At 41.3% G+C, this 20,220-nt stretch overlaps 1 protein-coding gene across 1 annotated transcript in view; it reads right to left on the bottom strand.

Annotated features, from left to right (window-relative positions):
• The window catches only part of FOXP2 (forkhead box P2), a 256,227-nt gene that overhangs the window by 58,205 nt on the left and 177,802 nt on the right, over nucleotides 1-20,220 (bottom strand). Inside the window, 4 exon segments of the mRNA XM_048499408.1 lie at nucleotides 29-242; nucleotides 7,246-7,411; nucleotides 12,253-12,411; nucleotides 13,486-13,629. Of these exon segments, the coding sequence (XP_048355365.1) occupies nucleotides 29-242; nucleotides 7,246-7,411; nucleotides 12,253-12,411; nucleotides 13,486-13,629 (683 nt within the window).

Here is a 20,220-nt window from a genome sequence, read left to right as displayed (position 1 = left end):
TGGAAAAGCAAATGAGAAATCTCATTACCTGTCTCGTCTTGCATTTAAAACTGATGACTGTCCATTCACTATGGAATGATGATTTATTGGTGGTGATGCTTTGGAAGTGGTGGAGGAGGTAGTAGAAGAGGAATTGTTAGTAGTGAGGTCTAGCCCTCCATGCTTAATGCCATTGTCTTCCATACTGTGAACTCCAGTAACTTCTTTCCACAATTGCTGGATCTCAGCAGGACTTAAGCCAGCTATAAAACAAAAGAAAGAACTACTAATGTAGCAAAAACAAGGTGATATAATGAACTTGGTGCTATTAATGGATTTATGCCAACAATAAAAGTGATGCAGTTTTTTCCAGTATAATCAACATGCAATAAAATATAACTTTATTTTGCTTCTATTGGCAAGGAGTGAAATTTGGCTCTTTCTCTCTTGTATTGCAAACAGTCAATTAAAGGTCACCAGCTTACCTAATATGCTCTTACTTAAAATATTTATCGAGGATCAAAAGTACATACAACTAGCAACTACAGTTTGGGAAAAAAAGGTACTAAAAGAAGCTTTCACGTGAGATTTTAATTAACTGTGGACTCCATTGCTTGAATCACAACAATAACTAAATGTACCCAAAGCTCACAAAGTTGTTTAGAAATATTTCCTTAACCAAAAATGTAATGGAAATTCCATCAAGTTGCAACAAAGACACAAGTATTACCCTATACTTTTCAGGAAAGAACTCAAGTCAGGGAAACAAGCTGAAAGAACATTGGATGAGACAAGTCTTAAAATGTAGGACAGAATTTCACCTAATATATAGTAATTTGGTTGGGCTAATATTAAACACACTGTAGGTGCTACTATTTAATTTCCAAATTTCATTAAATGAGTTATTTCCAGAAGAACAACAGCTTTCAGATAAAAGCTGAACAACAGCTTTTCAGATAAGTTAAATGGACACTTCTCTGAATGCACTACATCACTCAACAGCATGAACTATTTTGAGACACTTTTGTATGGACAAGAACTTTGCCATTTCTTCGCAACCTCTTAGGAAAGAGGTAGGAAGATATGGTTAGCATCTCTGGTTACAAGACCACACCCTTACAAGCATCATGCTGACCAAAAAAAATGCTACCATGCCTGTGATAGCCCAACTCTCTGATCAAACTTTCCCCCCATAAATAGAACTATATAACAGCTTTAAAAACTGCTTGGGACTCAACAAGGAAAGTGGATTATAAATGATGTAAGTAAATTAAAGTGTGGCAAACGTCCATTTTTTTTGACAGAATATTAAAGGATAAAATCACATTAGTTTTTAAGATGAGAAAGTTGATATGTATACTCTTGAAGATTTTCTTACTTACAATTAATTTCATAAGGTCAAAAATGGAAACGTGATTAAAAAATTTTTTTTCAGCAGCTGTTATTAATCATTGCTTGGATTGTCAACTTTTTTGGCTATTTCCAATATCCTACACTATGTGTTATAGCAAGCTTGATGGAGCTTCTTGCTTAAGAACAATACAAACTTTACTTTATTGCACCATAGTACATGCCAATGGCAGCATTTTTCATGTGAACCTTGATATCAACAACATAGAGAGGTGTCACTGAAAATAAAATAAAAAACGTTGAGTTGGAGTATAAAACTTAAAAATCCTAACCGAAAAATGGTCGTCACAGCAAGAGCACATGAAACAATGCCCTGGATAGGAAAAAATACACAAATATGTGGTTGTGAAAAATATAAGTTGTATAATTTCTATACTTTTTGATCAACTGCTCTTGTGGAAAAGACCAAAAGAAAAATTAGTCCTGGAAGGGCCAAGAGCCTTCACTATATATCCACCCGTTCACTGAGAAAATTTCCTCCTTCATTAGCTTTGTACAGAAACTATTTTGCCACTTTTGAATAATTCAACAAGCTTCTCCTCCACATAAGCATTTTATGCTCTCTTATACACACACTGGTGGCTCACACATTCACTGGGGCGGGAAATGTCCTGATGTTGTATAGAATGGCCTCACACTTCCCCACACTGACATCATTTCATGACAATGAAAAGCTCTTCATGAGTCGCACAGAAAAATGGTTTATGAGTTTTCTCTCTCTCAGTAATGTCAACTGGAGGTGATGTGAAGTCCTGCTCTCTTCATCTCCTAATCAGTATAACATGGGACACTATTCTGATAATTGATGTCGCCTCAGGGTCAAAGGAACAGATGCTTCCCCAGGGAAGCAGAAAGGAGGTACAGACCCATATTAATTTGTTTTTTTCATTTCTTGCCATGAAGCCTGGGAGGAAAGTGAGTCCCCTAGAAGAAGGAGAGGAGTAGTCAGCTTTTCTTCTTCTGTATTTGCTATACTTGTGGAGGCTCATAAAATTTATGTCTTTACTTCAGGAGCCTCACCATGAGCAGCTCAATTCCTCTCATGCTAGTGATCGTATTAGGTCAAACTGTTCAATACTTGTGCAAGCAGAATTATGCTAAACTGAAATTATACAGTATGGTAAAAAAAGGTGTGAGAATCTTCTTGTGGAATGGAGATACAATCATCACAATAAAGCAAAAATTACACTGAAAATATACATGATTTTCTATTGGATTTTGTATATATTCTCTTACATGCTGTAAAATTACAGACTTTAGTGTTATCAGAGTTTTCTCTATAAAACTCTGAAGTGAAATCTTTAATTCACCTGAGGCTAGACACAGACAGATGTTGAACGCCTTTTCATCCTAGAATAAGTGCAGGGGCAAAAAGAAACACTTCGAAGACTAATACATTTTAGTTTTATTGGACACCAAAGTTCTTAAAGTGGCAGATGAGCTGTTGCTGGTGAAGGTACATATGTATAACTGGTGCCTCCCCCTCTGTTTTGACCTACAGAGTCATAAATATTTATTAACTCTCCTGTGGCATTTAACACAGATGGCATTTTGACTTGTGGCATAGAACACAGATGGCATCTTGACTTGTGTTGCTTGACAATGTGTATGTGAAATCAAGTGGCACAATTGTTTCTTTCCTAGTATCTTTTCCTTGTTTCCTTGAAACAAGTCAATAATCCATGTGATTTTTTCTTTCCTGCTGATCAATCCGCCTCAAGTATGCAACAAACATGGGGCACCACACCTGTGAAATTTGTCTTTATTTTGAACCAACTACTCTTGAAGGATTTCAGTCCACTTCAAAGAAGGTGGGTTCAGAGGCGTAGCTGGGCCATACTGCGCCCGGTGCACACTCTGGGTTCCCCCACTCCAGTGTCCCGCCCCCAACACACACACACTTACCTTAGTTCAGCCTGAAAGGGGAAGCTGGGAAAGTGGCCTGTTCACTTGAGGCTGAAAATGGCCTGGTGGGAACTACACTTCCCAGGAGACCTTGGGGCTCGTAAGGTCCTCTTGGAAGTGTAGTTCCCACCAGGCCGTTTTCAGCCACTTTTCCAGCCTCCGCTTTCAAGCTGAACTAAAATAAGTGTGTGTGTGTGGGGGGGGGCGCCGCAGGGAGGACATGATTTCACGTTCCCCCCAGGCACACGCCTGGTGCAATGCACTCCCCCATCCCCTGGTAGCTCCACCTCTGGGTGGGTTGGAAGACTTTTGTTCAGCTCCTTGGCAGTTGGGTCAGAGTGATCCTCAGTGTTCATCTCTTCTCCCCATTGTGTTTAACATCTGCATGAAACCACTGGGAGTTGCAGGATGAAATGTTACTAATATGCATATGACATGAAATTCTTTCCCACCTGAAACTGTTGTGGAGGTATATATTCTGGGCCAGTGTATGGATGTGATAATAAGGTGGGAGCTACTAAACTGAAACTGAGCCCAAGATACTGGATTGGACCCAAGCAACTTTTCTGCTAGTAAAAAAGAAAGGAGTCCCATTTTGCCACCAAAAGAAGCTACACTGGGGATTGTGGGACCTGAATGCTACGTTGGGGATTATGGGACCTGAATGCTACGCTGGGGATTGTGGGAGCCAAATGTAGTACATATCTTCCTGCTTTAGTAAGTGCAACTGGAAACCACAGATTGTTCAGGGTACTTGTTTGAATGTACCAAAAATATTATATATACACACTGCCTAGTTCACAAAAAGGCAGCTGCATGTTATCAAAAGGATCCTGTTGTGATTGATCATGACTGAAAGTCTTCTGTAGCACAATTAATAGGCTTCTGATATTTTATCACCTGCAGCCCTTCCTTGAAAAGTGGGATCTAGCCATAATGATCCATGAACTTGCCATCTCCAGCTTTGGCTACTTTAATATGATCTACATAGAACTTTCCCAGAAGACGGTTCAGAAACTCTATTTAACCCAAAATTCAGCACTGCTTGGAGGCTGGAGAACAAGCAGTGTTGACTGATCTTTACTGGCTTTTGGCTTGTTTGTGATTCCAGGTCAAGGGTCTGATTTTGAACTATAAAAGCCCTTTACAGCTTTCCTATAGTTTGCTGTAACTAGTTTTAATGCATTTTTAAAATTTTCGGGACATTGAAGTTTTTCTGCTGATTTATTTCTTCTTGTAATAATTAATGTCCTTACTACTTTTGTCAGCTTCCACCAGGGTTTGAAGCTGGGAACATTCCCAGTATAGCCCTTGGACTTAAGCCACCCCATAAGTCCATTTTAGGCTATAAAGAGCTTTCAGGCGACTGGGAGTTTCTGGCTGCTGCTTCACGCTGCCTAGGAGCCTTCTGGAGGAAACCTGGAAGCATGGAAACGTGCCTAGCTGCCTGAGCCCTATGGATGGGGCTGTTAGTGTTCTTATTTTTTTTTAATATGCAATATTTATTTGTTTATTTACTGTCGTAATATGGCCTAACCTGGATGGCCCAGGCTAGCCTGATCCCATCAGATCTTGGAAGTTAAGCAACATTGGTCCTGGTTAGTACTTGGATGGGAGACAACCAAGAAGAGAGACGGAGAAGAGTTTTGGATTTATATTTCACCTTTCTCTCCTGTAAGCAGACTCAAGGCGACTTATAAACTCCTATCCTTTCCTCTTCCCACAACAGACACCTTTAGATGCAGCTGAGAAAGTTCTGATCAAACTGTGACTACACCAAGAGTGAAGAGAATAATAATTTTGCTTGTACATTGCTATGTCCAAAGAGACTCCATTTTGTTTCTGGAAAAGCTTAAAAAAAATCTTGTTTTCTGTCTCTCTTATTTTTCACATAGTCTTTGCAGGTGTTTGTAGATAGAGATAGGCTATACCATCACCAAGGTCAGATTGCTCATTATGGGCATGGAGTTATCTCCAATTATTTTCAGCTGGATTCAACCGGTCAGCAAGAGCCCTAATTGAAAGTTTCAAAAAGGTGGAGTGACTTGCTCATCTTCCAGAGAGTTCTCACCAACTTGATATTTGATTGATTAATTGTCAATTCTTTGGTATGGCCAGCTTATGCCATAAATTAATCTCATTAGCAGCCATCTTTCGTTTGTCGATGGTCTTTTTCACCTCTGCTTTGTCTGAAGAACTCTGCCTACGCACTAAAGATTTCTATTTTATTTCTAGCCAGTATTTCTTTTAGGAAGTAAGGGTACTTTGTTGTTTTACTAGTGTCTGTATATGTAGCTTATGATTTTATATTCACTGCCTATTTCTTAAAGCTGTTATTTTACAACCTTTCTTTTAAATAAAAATATAAAAATTTTGCTTTGTGTTTTTTAAGTACTGGTTCAGAACTGAAGCTTGGCATTGCTACCACCCCAAAGGTCTGGACAGGTCTTTGCCATCAAGGTCATCCAGCAGGAATGTAGGAGCACGGAAACAAATCTGGTTCACCAGATAAGAGCCCACCACTCATGTGGAAGAGTGGGGAATCAAACACCGTTCCCTGGATTAGAGTCCACCTGCTCTTTAACGTTTACTACCCACTGGCTCCTCGTGCAATCCATAGGTCGCGAAGTGTTGGGGCGCACGTAATGGCAAACTATCCTTGAAGGCTCTTTGCCCAGTAAATCCCACGGGGTCGCTGATACATCTGCCAGAACTTGATTTGCACTTTTCTACCATCACTCAGTGTATCCTTAGTACCTTTGTGAAAAGGCAAGATACATATTTCTTCAATAAACAAAATATATTCAAATTGCTGTTTGTGATTTTATTCTATTTTGTGCTGTTTGAGGATTCAACACCTTTTTTTTCATGATGGCAAATGGTACATTCAGCTGATTTTGTTCTCTCTGTTGGAAGCAACTCTCTAAGAGCTGTTGAGAGGGTTTCTTCCATTCCTGTTATTTGAGGTTTTTTACCTGAATATATCAGGAACTGAAAGTTCTGTCGCCAAAGCATGTGATTTCCACTTGGCCCCTCACCAATTATTATGCTGGCTGTAAGCATTTGTGATTATTGTTTCTCATGAACAGTATGCATGTCCTACTACATAGGAAAAAGATGTGTGATATAAACACTTTTCCCACAATGACATGCAACTGTAACACTACTTCTCATCTACAAAGCTTGGACTTTCTTTATTCAACAGTAAAAGGCATGTTTGAGTGGATAACAGAGCTTGAGACAAAGGCCTTTTAGAATTTCAGTTCTACTCTTTCAATTCATTTATGTTACATGAAAATGGTTCCGACCCACAAAAATGTGGGTACTCTAACCGCAGTGTATATCAGGGGTCTTCAACCTTTGTGAGCCTTGGGCACCTTTGGAATACTGACACTGTGTGGTAGGCAGATCCACAAAAATGGCTGCCACAGGAAGAAGAGCCAGCCACAAAATGGCTGCTGCAGCATACCTTCAGCCACATAGTTAAAATTCTTGTGCTGTGCTGGCAGTTGTTGCTAAACCAACATATTTAAAAATCTGTGCAGCCAATCATATATCCAGCTGCCAGTCAGAAGCCTTGCTAGGCAAAGGTCCAGCTTGGTAACACACACTTTCTAAAATCACTTGGTAGCTGCCAGGAAAAGTGTTGGTGGGTGCGATGGTGTTCATGAGCACCACATTGGGGTCCCCTGATATAAGTGAACAAACCTTTAAATGTTGAGATGTGATAACTTTGCTTTCACTATACACATATAATTAAAAGGACATCCCAACACAGTATTCTGCTGTAGGTGCCTTCTAATTAAAAAAGAAAGCTTTTTTTTTAAAAAAAGAGCAGATCCAAGAATAAAGCTGATTAAAAATAGTAACACCAAAAACTTTAGCAATGGGTTGATAATGAGACAAAGCTGCAAACTGGAAATAAGTTGAGTCATCCGTTGACTTATGTACCTTGTGGCAGAGACTGGACGGGAAGAGCAGACTGGCCTGGCGGAATGGAGATGAGTCCCTGACGCTGAAGGTTCAGCAGATGCTGCTGTTGCTGAAGTTGTTGCATCTGGAGGAGCTGCTGCTGGAAGACAAGCTGCTGGGCTGCCAACTGCTGCTGCTGCTGCTGCTATAGATAGATAAAGAGAAAAAAAGACAAATGTGGTGGAGAATAAAGCCTGCTGTAAAAGCTCTCACTCTCAGTTACCTCAACTAGCTTCCCCTAAATAACATTATTTGCAGAAACAGCTAGCATTTGATTCCCCCCCCCCCCAACTTTATTTTTAATTTCAGAGTTATTAAGCAACTGGGTTATTACAGAAAACAGGCACGATAATCTTAATGTCCTTCTTCAGCAAGGGGTCAGAAGGAATCAGGCAACAGCTGTTCCAAAACTAGACAGAGAACTGGGGGAGGGGGAATCACACTTTATGATAGATGATAAATTTATCTGGGCTAAAAGTGTAACTCTTTACAACAGTCAGTGATTCAAAGGCTCTTGTTTTTCCAACTGAATAAGTATGATCTGCAGTGGCCCATAAATGAAGTCTCTAGTGATCTATTAGCAAACTGGGATGTAGCCTTCACTTTCCTGGCCTGTTAGTTCCTTTGCTGCTCTTTGTGTGTGTGTTTGTGTGTTGGGGGAGAATATATTTTAAAAACGCAGCGTTATATTTGAGGCAAAGAAGAGTCCCCCATTATAAGGAAAAAAAGCATAACTTCCAATTTTGTGAGGCATTACAAGAAAAACTGGAGTTCTTTAGGCTCGGGAGGGTAGAAGGATGTAGTCACACTTCAGAGAAAGACAGGCTGCTGTGGAAGACCTTTCCTTTTTTGAGTTTGGGGAAAAGAGAAACTTCTGATGCGCTCACTGGAAAACAGACTGCATAATGGAGCAAGTCATGTGGATTGCCCAGAGCCTCGGGAGAAATAAGGGAGCAATTTCTATTCCGTAGTTGATGGCTGTCTGAAATTCTATTCACAAATCCAAACAGAAACAAAGCCTCAGGAGGTCGGGACTGTTTCCTATACGTTTGCATAATGGGCAGCTACAAGACAACGTCTACAATACCTGCTGATCAATTTAACTACTTCAACATGTTTTGTTTGTATTATGTTTATATTTGATGCAGTTTGCTGACAAGTGCCGGCTAGGCCTGAGAAGCTGGCTTGTCAGGTTGATTTATGAGCACATCAAACTGTAACTTTGTACCCACTACTCCAAACATACAGTAGCAGTTCATTAATCAGGGTCTGTGCCTTTGAAATCTATGCCCAGCGCGCCTCCCCCCCCCCTCCTGTTCTCCTTTTCTAAATAATGGACTATATTTGCATGATCTGTATCCTCTACCACAAAGATAAGGTAACACTCTTACATGTGCTCATGACCAAATAATTAGTATTGTCGAAGGCTTTCACGGCCGAATTCAACTGGTTCTGGTGGGTTTTCTGGGCTGTGTTGCCGTGGTCTGGTGGATCTTGTTCCTAACATTTTGCCTGCATCTGTGGCTGGCATCTTCAGAGGTGTATCACAGAGGGAAGTCTGTTACACACCCAACAGGAATCACTGGTGAACTTTAGAAGGTGGCAGAATGGGAAGCTAACTCCCAAGTCCTAACAAACAAGGGACAGCTGCAGAGTTCAGCATCTTTGGATGTCAGACTTAGGGCCGAACCAGGCATTATCTTTTCTAAAGGGTGAACTCTGAGTTTAAGAAACTCAACTCTCACTCCTTGCAGGTCCCAGCAGCCCCAGGGGAAGAGGGGGTCTTACTTTCCCCTCTGAGACATTCCTGACCAGACACAGCATGAGGAAGAGAGTTATTTCCCTATTTTTGGCTGGTCCACATGCACTGGAAAAATGGGAAAATAACTCTCCACAGCGCCATTTCTGGTCTGCAAAAGGTCTGGAGACGAAGCAAAAGCTCCTCCCCTGTCCTTGCGATGCAGAGCCTAGTTCAATCAGGCTGTTCATTTTTAAACAGATAGTCACTGCAACTGCAAGGAGAGAGTGTTGAGTATGGGGGATTCTAATGTCTAGTCTAGCAAATAGCAAAAACATAGAAGGATGACTCTCTCACACCAAAGGACTAATGGTTGTACTGATCCTCTTGAAAGAGAAATAGATACACAAACAATGGAAAATCACAGTCTAATATGAATAAAACAAGAAATAAGGAGTTTCTTTCTTTGTCAAAGGCTTTCTTTCTTCATCATGGGTAGCTCAATCCAGAGCCCCTGGTGGCAGGATGTGGTGCCACTATGGCACCACACCACTGCCTTCAACAGGGCTTTTCAGTAACACAGGAAAGCAACCCCCCCCCCACAAAACAACCTCCCCACTGCTAAAAAAAAAATCCCCTCCATCAGGCTCCATGAACTTATGCTACCCTCCTTGGGTTCTGTGGACTTACGCCACCCTTTTGGGTGAGTCCAAGTCCCTGGGGCCAGCGTTCCATCAAGCAAAGGCCAACTAATGTTGCCTCCACCTCTGGCCCCACCTACGAAATGCCCCCAATATATTGCCAGAGGTGCAGGAGAGTTCTGTGCTGCATCTGGCTGCCATGGAGGGCCACTGTGGCCACCCACTGGTGGATTTACATCTGCCCCAGGGTATGTGCTCTGGGAAGTCAAATCAGCTAGTGCAACCCCATGCCGCATCTATAGGCATGGTCCCCTTCTTTCCAGTGGTAGGATTCAAAAAATTTAACAGCCGGTTCCGGTGGCGGGAATTCAAATAATTTAACAACTGATTGTTTACAAGCAACATTTTAACAACTGGTTCTGCTGAAGTGGTGCGAAAATGCTGAATCCCACCACTGCTTCTTTCCTTTAGACTGGGCCGTAAGATCCTTAAAGACACTTGTAGTGCAGTCATAGTTCCTTATTTTGTTCAAGGTGTTCAACAGTTATATCCAAAGTACTTCAAAACAATTCCAGACAGGCTGCTGGTTCTATCCTGTTCGATAACCTTAATCAGTGCACAATATTCTACAAGATTAATAAGGTCATCAATACTCACAATTACATAGAACAATTTGAATATATCAGATTGCCAGCATGGATTCATTCGCCACATTGGATCATATAAGCTTTTCAGAGATCTTAAGATCTGCTACAAGCTCCCAGTTTCTTTGAAACAATCAAAATGGCACTGGTTGCTCAACCAATGTTCAATCCAAACATGAAATGCACCAAGTTTTAAAGAGTAACAAGTATGATGAGCTTGTTAGTCCTCAAACTTAAAGGTACATGAGTTTAAAAGGGACAACTAGCATTAATCCATAGAGAATGCAATGACTGTATGCACATTAATACTTTGCCTTCTTAACCCTTTTCCTCCCTGGTCTTGCCCTCTCTGTGGCATTTTAAAGGGGCTGCTCCACACACCCCCCCCCCTCACCTCTAGACTAGTCAAGCTCTTAGAGGCATTCCCTGGACCTCCTCATTGGGATCATATTAGTCAGTCCTAGTGTCCCCTCAGCCCTGTCACAGTGTCTTGCTCCTGCTGCCAGCCAGCTTGTCTTGTCCCAGAGCAGTGGTTCTCAACCTTCCTAATGCTGTGACCTTTAATACAGTTCCTCATGTTGTGGTGACCCCCAACCATAAAATTATTTTATGGCTGGGTCTCCAAGTGGTTGGTCTGTCAAATTAAGTGAAATAAAAATATCAAAGCAGTGCAGCCCAGTAGATCCACACAAAAGCGAGAAAGTGAAAGCACGGTCCCCGCACCAAGCAGCTGCCTCCTCCCTCTCTGGGGTCTCAGTTCAGCTCCACCCGGGTTCGCCTTGCTGCTCCCTCTCGAGGCTCACAGCCTGGGTAGCAGCCGAGGCAAGCCATGGCACAGTGGGCTTGTTTTTCCGGACAGCTGCAGGGCTGAGCTCATGACTTCTGGCAGCCCCCTGCCTGGATCCGGCTTGGAGGGGCTCAGCCAGCACCCCGCCGGTGGCCCCTGGCACTTGGGGCGAAGAGGAGCTGAAACAGCCGGAGGAGCTGCCCGGATCTCATTGTTGCTCAGGTCCCTTCTAGGCTTACCTCCCCCTGTGAAAGGGCTGATCGGACCTCAAAGGGGTCTCTAACCAGAGCTGGGAGAACTGCTGTCCTAACTGAGGAGAATGCTCCAGAATTCTAGTTCTCCAGATGTTCATGGACTGCAATTCCCATCAGCCCCTGCCACCATAGCCAATGGGAGGGGCTGATGGGAATGGTAGTCCATGTACATCTGGAGAGCCGCAGGTTGCAGACCCCTGTCCTAGAGGAATGAGACTTTTGCCAGGTGAGCTGCTTCTTCACTGGGATTTCACAGGCACCTTGGGCCCCACTATCTTGGCAGATCTGGCCAGACAGCCCTGAGAGGAGGGGAAACATCACCACAGGCTCTCCTTACTTACACTGTTTCCTGCTACTGCCAGTGCCTCGTGATCATTCATCTTCCTCCTCACCCTGAGAGATGTGGCGGACAGGCTGAGGAAGGAGAAGCAGTCCTGAGCAGTCACTGGCTTAGAACAGGTGCCATGGCACTGCCAGTACTTTCCCTTGTACTTGCTGAACTTTTAAAATAGTGGGTGGGGGCCATTATAAAGCAGGGCTTATTTTTAGCTGCTCTTATTCAAATGAAAAGGTTTTCCACAGCTGAAAGAGCAACTACAACCACTGGAGGATGAAGAGGATTGGTAAGCATCCAGGCTTTCCTTAGTTGGTATAAGGGTCAATTTCTCGTTTAGGCTTTCATTCTTTATCTTTCCCTTTCTCTTTCTCCCTTCATCTACTATATTTCCCTTGTGCTATTCCTTTGCAATGTGAGAAGAGAGGAATCTCATTAGGTTTTGTCTCCTGTGGCAGCCATTTTGAGTTTCAAAATTCCAAGGGCGTCTGCAGGCTCAAAAAATATGGGGACCTGTGATCTAAATCCTTTTCCTCCCCTGCCCAGACCCAAGCAATAATTTATCATTTGACTGTTTAAGAATTTAACCTCTTTCACTTGCTTTCCTGGATGCTGTTGCTGTTGTTGCTGTTGTTGCTGTTGTTGTTGTTGTTGCTGCTGTTGCTGCTGCTGCTGCTGTTGCTGCTGCTGCAAAAGCTGAAGATGTAACTGCTCTTGCTGTTTCTTGTAAAATTCTTGTAGTTGTTGCTGGATAAATAATTTTGACTTTGATAAATAAGGGCAACATTTCAAATACTATAACCATCTCATAAACTTGCCCATTTCGATACATGGCAGTGAGGGTTGGCATTAGGATTCACCTTTAGTATGGCAGTCGTAGCCGAGGAAGTTTTAGAATTAGAACATTTTTCCCAGGGTAGCTTAAAGTTTTCCATTGCAAATTGCAAAAATATCCTTAAATGAAGGATGTTTATTCTAAAAAGCATGCAGCAAAGGCCAGCTTACTCCCCAAATAACCTCACAAATCCAACAAATATCTGAAATTTTTAACATGTAGCCTCAAAACAGAAAATTATTTAACCTAGTAAATGTTTGAGCAAGGCCAAACAAAATTGCCCATTTCTTGGAGGGGCAGAGTGTGGAGAGTTAATTATGCTGTCATATGTTAAGCAGAATGCCTGACTTACTACAACAATTTGCCATCTTACTATCAACTGTTTAAATTAGGGGTTCCCAAATGCAGTGCCTGTGAGTGAAATCATGTCCACTGACACTTTTCTTAGCACCTGCCAAGTGTTTCTAAAAGGTGGGATTTTGCCCAGCATGCCTTTTGATTGGTCATATGACTAGACATGCAGGTTTTTTAAAAAACAACCTGGTTTGGCAGCAGCTGCCTAACATACTTTAGATGACTGTCTGGATTAGGTAAAGCGTCACATGCATAATACAAATGTTGAAAAATTGACTTTTTCTTTTATTTATGCCTTATATCACAAAAATGGAATAGTTAGAGACATCAGTATTAGATTTTTGTAGGGAGATTTATGAGCTTTCCAACAATGCTTAAAATTTGAAATTGGCTGGTTGGTTCATGAGTTATAGCTCAAATTAGAACTGGTGAGAAAAATTGTCTTTGGTCATCCTGATGATGTCATAAACAGCTTAAGTTACAAATTGAAGAATGTTACCAACACATAACTTTTCAAAAATCAAAGAAATTTTGCCACCTTTCCTGATACAAATATACCAATTTTTGGGACTAGGCCCAAAAACGATGGAAAGAGTTGAACTATGCTAACAAGTCTTTAAAATTCCCATTACCTGCTGTCTAGATACAACCGGCTGTTGTTATTAGGAGAAGTGTTTTGAAGCTGCTGCATACAAACCTTGCTGGCTGGAGACCATGTGCTGCATTTGCTGAGGGGTGATCACCTGGGGAGTCATCATGGCCACTGACACAGGTACCTGAAGAAGCAAAGACAGCCAATATATTGAGACACAAACTCATGATATATCCTGACATTGCATTTTAAGTGACCCTGTAATAAAGCTTTTTGTGTTATATGAGGCCAATGTATTTAATATTACACATTCTTCCAGTTTTTGTTTTTATTTTACATAGCTCACAGCCAAATAAGAGGTCACTGCAAACATACAGTAACTTCAAACTACACCAATCATGATCCTGTTCAGGGCCTACAGAGGCCATTCAATCAGAGCCTCAAGCTCAAAAGGGGGCCTCAAATTTAGACACTTGTTAATTTTTACACCTCATTTGTTAAGTTTCACACCTTGTTTTTTGCACATCCTGTGTTGTCATGTTTTATTTTATTATGGCTAGGGACATCAAGCAAGTATTTATCAGGCCACTCTAGCCCACTGAAAGGGATTATTCCTGTTGATCCTTAGATCATGACATCCCACATTTCCTTGTCCCAGAACTGGTGGGAAATGTGGAATGTTGTGATGTCACCAGGCAGGGAAAATTCTACTAGAGATTATGTAGTAGTTAGATACATAGCTGATGTTTTTGGCAACAGTCTTCAGAATACTGTTCAGTCTGCCCTTTGCTTCTTTTTATTAATTCAACGTATTAATTTGTGAGATAAACAGAAGGCGTGTTCTTGATGACACTTTAACAATAAATAGTAAGCACCTTGTTCCCATATACCCTATCATTTTAGAACACCTCAAACAAGGAGATTTGCCACTTTCACTTGTTTAGATGTTTTTAGTACTCAACCTGTGTTGAACAACATGTGTCCCAGGTTCTAGCTATGTCTGATGGAGACCTTCACAATTTTGATACCCACCATCAAGGTCTTAGTGAGTGAGAAAGAACTAGTTCTTACATATATTTTGAAAACTGTCCAATAAGAATCTTTTAAGACTACAGAAAAGTGGTGTGTTACTCCTTGGTACCACGCCAGATTTTATCAGTGACTTCAAAGCAAAGTTGGCACATTGTAAATGTTCAGGGGAATCACTGCTTGATGCGAACAAGGCTTGCTGGGTTAAGTGTTCATGCTAAAATACAGATCCAGCCTGCTGGATCAGACCGGTATCCATCTAGTCCAGGCATTCTGCTACTCAAGCAGCGGGTTCATCTGCAGTGCCTCTGGGAGGCCTGTACACGCAGGGACGTGAAAGCACGGCCTTCTGCCGCTGCCGCTGCTCCTGAGTGACCTGGTCTGCTAAGGCATTTGCAATCCGGAGACCATGGAGGACTGCACACTTGGTGAGCTATAGATTTATGGATTGGAAGCTATGGTAGATTGGAGAGGACTTCTCCTCCATAATTCTGTCCAACGCCCTTGAAGTTGACCTGCGGCTAGTGGTTATCACCACTCCTCCTGTGGCAGCATATCTCCAAACACCAATCACATCACAGTGAAGAAGTGTTTCCTTTTATTAGTCCCAATTCTTTCCCCAAACATTTTCAATGAATGGCCCCTGGTTCTAGTGCATTGTGAGAAAGAGAGAAAAATGCCCCTCTGTCAACATTTTCTACCCCATGCATAATTCTTTTATAGACTCTTAATCATATCCCCCCTCAGACGTCTCCTCTCCAAACCAAAGAGTCCCAAACGCTAAAAGCCTCTCCTCATATGGAAGGTGCTCCAAACCCTCAATCATTCCTCGTTATTCCTTCTCTGCACTTTTTTCTATCTCTTCGGATATCCTTTTTGAGATGTACAATTAGAACTGGACACAGCAATTCCAAGTGTTGGATAATCTCACTGTTTTCATATAAGGGCAGATGACAATCCCTGCAGTTTTATTCTCACCCTTTCCCTAATGATCCCCAGCATAGAGTCTTTGTTCTTTTCACAGCTGCCATGCAATTGAGCTGATCTCTGCATGGAACTATCAACCAACACTTCCAAGTCCCTTTCCCTTGGTCTCAGACCGATACCACTGGACCTCTGTAGAAGTAGGTGAAGTTTGGATTTTTTGTCTCATGTGCATCACTCTACATTTAATAGCTACTTCGAACTGTGATTTCCACATTTCTTAGCCCACCTACCCACTTTATTTGTCCGCTTGGAGCTCAAGTAATCCTTTGTGGGAGTTCTTACCAATTCCCAAGCATGATTTGGTATCATCTGCAAAATCCTGTTTCACCACACTACCCACCCCTTACTTCCAGGTCACGAATGAATAAGTTGCATAGCACTGATCCCAAAACGGATCCTTCGGGGACACCCACTCCCTACATCTCTCCATTGTGAAAAGTCTCCCATTTATAACTTACCTCTTTGTTTCCTGTTCCCTGAATCCAGTTTTTGAATCCATAGGAGGGGACTTCTGGTTCTTCCTGCATTGCTGAGTTTTCTCAACAGTCTCTTGTGAGGAACTTTGTCAAAAGCCTTTTGGAAACTCAGGCGAGATTGTAATGTCCACTGGTTCCCCCTTATCCACATAAGGAAGAAAGGAACATAAGAATGCCAGCTGGATCTGACCATCTGTGAGTCCATCTAGTCCAGCTTTCTTGCCACTTTAGTGGCTCATTCAGGTGCCTTTGGGAGTTCTCGGCATGCAGGACGTGAACGCAATGGCCTTCTGCGGCTGTTGCTCCCAAGCACCTGGACTGTTAAGGCATTTGCAATCTCAGATCAAGAGGATCAAGATTGGTAGCCATAAATCGACTTCTCCTCCATAAATCTGTCCAAGCCCTTTTTAAAGCTATCCAGGTTAGTGGCCATCACCACCTCCTGTGGCAGCATATTCCAAACACCAATCACACGTTGCGTGAAGAAGTGTTTCCTTTTATTAGTCCTAATTCTTCCCCCCAGCACCTTGTCAACAGGGAAAAGGGGAGCCAGCCCTTCGGACTTCCCCCAGCCAGGCAGGGCTGCTTCACTGCAATGGGTACTGTCACCCTGCAACAGCAAGTCCACCTTGATCCTGCCACCACCCTCTGCTCAGCCCCCCTCTCCCTCAGCCCCCCTCCACAGGCCCACGTGCACGCCACCCACACAGGCTACACAGTGAGGAGAGTACTGGTGCTTTCCCTTTAAAACTCATCAGTCACCACATGGCAAGACTGGAAGGACAAGACCTTTCCCCTGCCAGCTGGCTCAGAAATCCATGTCTCCCTACCACCATAAAATTCTCTGATGCCCCCCTACTGCCCCCAAATTCATCACCCCCCCTTGATGTTTTCCAGGGGGGCAATACCTTCGGGGATCGGGCGGTATAGAAATTGAAACAATAAATAAATAAATAAATAAATAAATTAAATACTGCCCACTTTGGGAATCCCTACATTGGGCAAACAGTTTAGGGTGTTGTTATTCTCCATGAGGTCTTCAATGAAGCCTTTACAGAGGTGACAGCGTGCATTTATCTCAGGTGACATGTTCCTAGCTGGATGCAGGCTGAGTCTCAGGCTGGGACATTGTCCAGTGTTTGTGCCTAATGCTTTTTCGGAAATGGTGGAACAGAGAACGGGGATTTGAAAGTTATCTAGGGTTTGTTGCTTTGTGAACAAGAGCAGTTCCAGGGATTTAAGCTATCTGGCCTTGTGTTGCTTAACTAATCCAGTTTGTCACTCTGGGGTATGTGGACAATTGTCCAGATGCACTGCCATGTATCCATGAAAGCAGCAATTAGCTGCTGGAGGCTGACATGGGAGTTAAGAGGAAGGTTCTACTGCAAACCTAAAAGGATCCTCTCCATGTGCAAACAGAAGCGAGTTCATTCCTTTAAAAATATATCAATGCACTAATTAGCGGTCTGATAGCCCAGCCTAGCCTGGTGGCCAGCAGTGTGCCCTATTGATGACTGAAGGTGGTAGAAGCTGAGGGGATGGATGGAGGACAGAGGACAGAGCAAGGCAAGGAGCATGGACAGCTGTTGTGGGTATGCAGTGATTGCACCCCTTCCCCGTTTAAGTGCTGCTCAGGGCATGTGCCATACCTGCCATACCGCAGATATGCCACTACATCTGACTGACCACTGTGGGAAACAGGATGCTGAACCATCAGTCTGATTTAGCATGACTCTTTACCTTTACTGCCCTTTAATTAAAATTCACTAGTAATTCAAGAGATGAAGTCATTTTAATTAGCTGTGTTGCAATAATGATTGCCCCAGGCAATTCCTGAATTCCCTAAAAATCAGCAAATGGCACAAGGAAACTTCAAGGTCAACACTTTAAAAACTCAACTAGATTTATCATTTATATATGGGAGATTAATAGCGTGATTCTGTAAAATTAAGTTTTCTTTTCACTTGCTTTCTCAGTTCTTTTTTGCTGAGGTCACTTATAAGTCAGCTAGACTCATCGGCACCCTTTACTATTGACATACACTGTTGTATGTTTTAAAACTATGTGTTTAGCTATTTTGTGGCCTTACATAAGCACAAAAGTGGGATACAAATTTTAGATACCATCAAAATAATAATGGAACTGAACAAGTGCTTAAAAAGGAGAGTGGACAAACCATCTAACAACATGCTTAGTTTTGCTTACAATCATCAATGGTTTTCAGAGACTGAAATAGGGCAAAATAAAAGGTTTCCAACTGAAGTACTGTTGGATGACAAAACCTCAATAGGTTTGCCAACTGTGGGCTGGAGAATTCCAGGAGATTTTGAATGGAGCCTGGAGAGAGAGAGGAGTTTGGGGTGAGAGCTCAGAAGGGATATAATCATGTCATATATTCGACCCTCCAATGCAGCCATTTTCTCCAAGGGAACTGATCCCTGTTCTCTGGAGTTGTAATATGAGGAGATCTCCAGGCCCCACATGAAGTTGGAGAGCGATTACTGCTCCTAGGATCTAGAAATCCTACCTGTAGATGCAGCAGCTGACTTGCTATCCAAAGTTCTTATGGGATTAAGAAGGATTTGGCACAGGTGGGGACACTCTTCAAATGGAATGAGATCAATACTGTTTGGCCAGCTCAACAGCTCCCAGTGGAAGTTCATCTTCACAACAGTCCTGCGAACGAGAGTATGCAACTCTACCACTCCCACTCTAACAATCATGACAATTTTGCTAGTCTCATACTGATGCTTTCAAAACTTTGCCAAATTCCTGTCTACGATGAGGTATTACACATTACTTTTTAGTGTTGTTAATCCTGAAAATGAACACGGTTATAATGAATCACAGCATGACTCCTCCTGTTTTCACTTCCATTAACTGTACAATATCTCTACAGTAACCAACAACATCTCAGTTCTAAATAAATACACTGACCATATAATGGTAATTGTAAACTCTTGTTTCACAAGCATCTGTCCACATGCAATGGCATAGAAACACAGATGTAGCTGTGTTACACATTTTCTTCTTTTTTATAGACAAGAATTAATAGAGAAAGAAACATGGAATCAAATCATAGTTACAATTAGTTCTAGAAAGTAGGAGAGAAAACAAAATTATACACATAATATTATATAAAAATTAAATAAACAATTACCGATAATGGCCATTATTGATTAAAATTCTAATAACCCAAAATAGGTAAAAACATTGATGAGTGGTTACTGTTATAATTTAATATAACATAATACAATAATAAATTTAATAATAATAAACATAATAAACATAATATAACATAATATAATAAATTTCTAGAATTTTTCTCACAAAATACAAGTTACGTTGGCATATTATTATGTCTTTCATAGTATGGTTAATCATTTAACTATTTCAAAAAATCATTTAATCATTCTCTACAATAAAATATACAGTATGTCATCAAGGTTATTGATAATTTATATACATCGTTTCAGAGATGTCCTTCACATTTTACCATTTATTTGGCGTGGAATAATATAAATAATATGCTTTTTATTTACCTTGACATTCTTTGATTGGTTGCTTATTCACAAAGTTTATTTTTGCTATTGCTGCATATTGTGCTAGTTTATTTTCCAAATTCTCTCAGCTTGGGCATTCTTCTGCCTTCCATTTTGTTGCAAGTACTACTCTGACTGGCATTATCAAATCTTGAAACAATTAGTAGTCTAAGATTTTTTTTGGAAAAATTTTGGCTATATCCTTGGCATTTATAGTAAAGCTTGTTTAAAATTTTTCTGAATTTCTGCCTTTATATCTTTCTACATTTTTTAATTTATTACATGTCTACTATACATGATAAAATGAACCTTTCATTTCTTAATATTTCAAGCATTTTCCTTTATAATTCTTATCCATTTTCTTGATATCTTTTGAAGTAATGTACTACTGATAAAACAGAATTATGATGATAGATCTGAGGCAACTTTTACACAGACTGCAAAACACTGAAATAAAAAAGTGCAAACACAATGAATTTTAAGTGTTATTATTACAGAAAAGCAAGTAGTGCTAGAAAATATACAGTATACCACTTCCCATAAATGAGTCCTCAAGATTCAAAACGCATGTTTGCCACATTCATACAGAATGGTCAGATGCTTGTGTTTTCTATAGCTGTGGAGAACAAGGCCTGTTTTGCTTTCTATCAGATACTTCTCAGTTACACACAAACAACATTAGAAAAAGATTAAAGTAGTTTCTATTTACAGTCGGTGGAAAACAAGCCGTCCATATCATCA

This window comes from Sphaerodactylus townsendi, linkage group LG06, assembly GCF_021028975.2.
Source record: "Sphaerodactylus townsendi isolate TG3544 linkage group LG06, MPM_Stown_v2.3, whole genome shotgun sequence".
Lineage (NCBI taxonomy): Eukaryota > Metazoa > Chordata > Lepidosauria > Squamata > Sphaerodactylidae > Sphaerodactylus > Sphaerodactylus townsendi.
The sequence above is the reverse complement of the archived record's forward strand: the minus strand, read 5'-3'. Positions and strand labels throughout refer to the sequence as shown.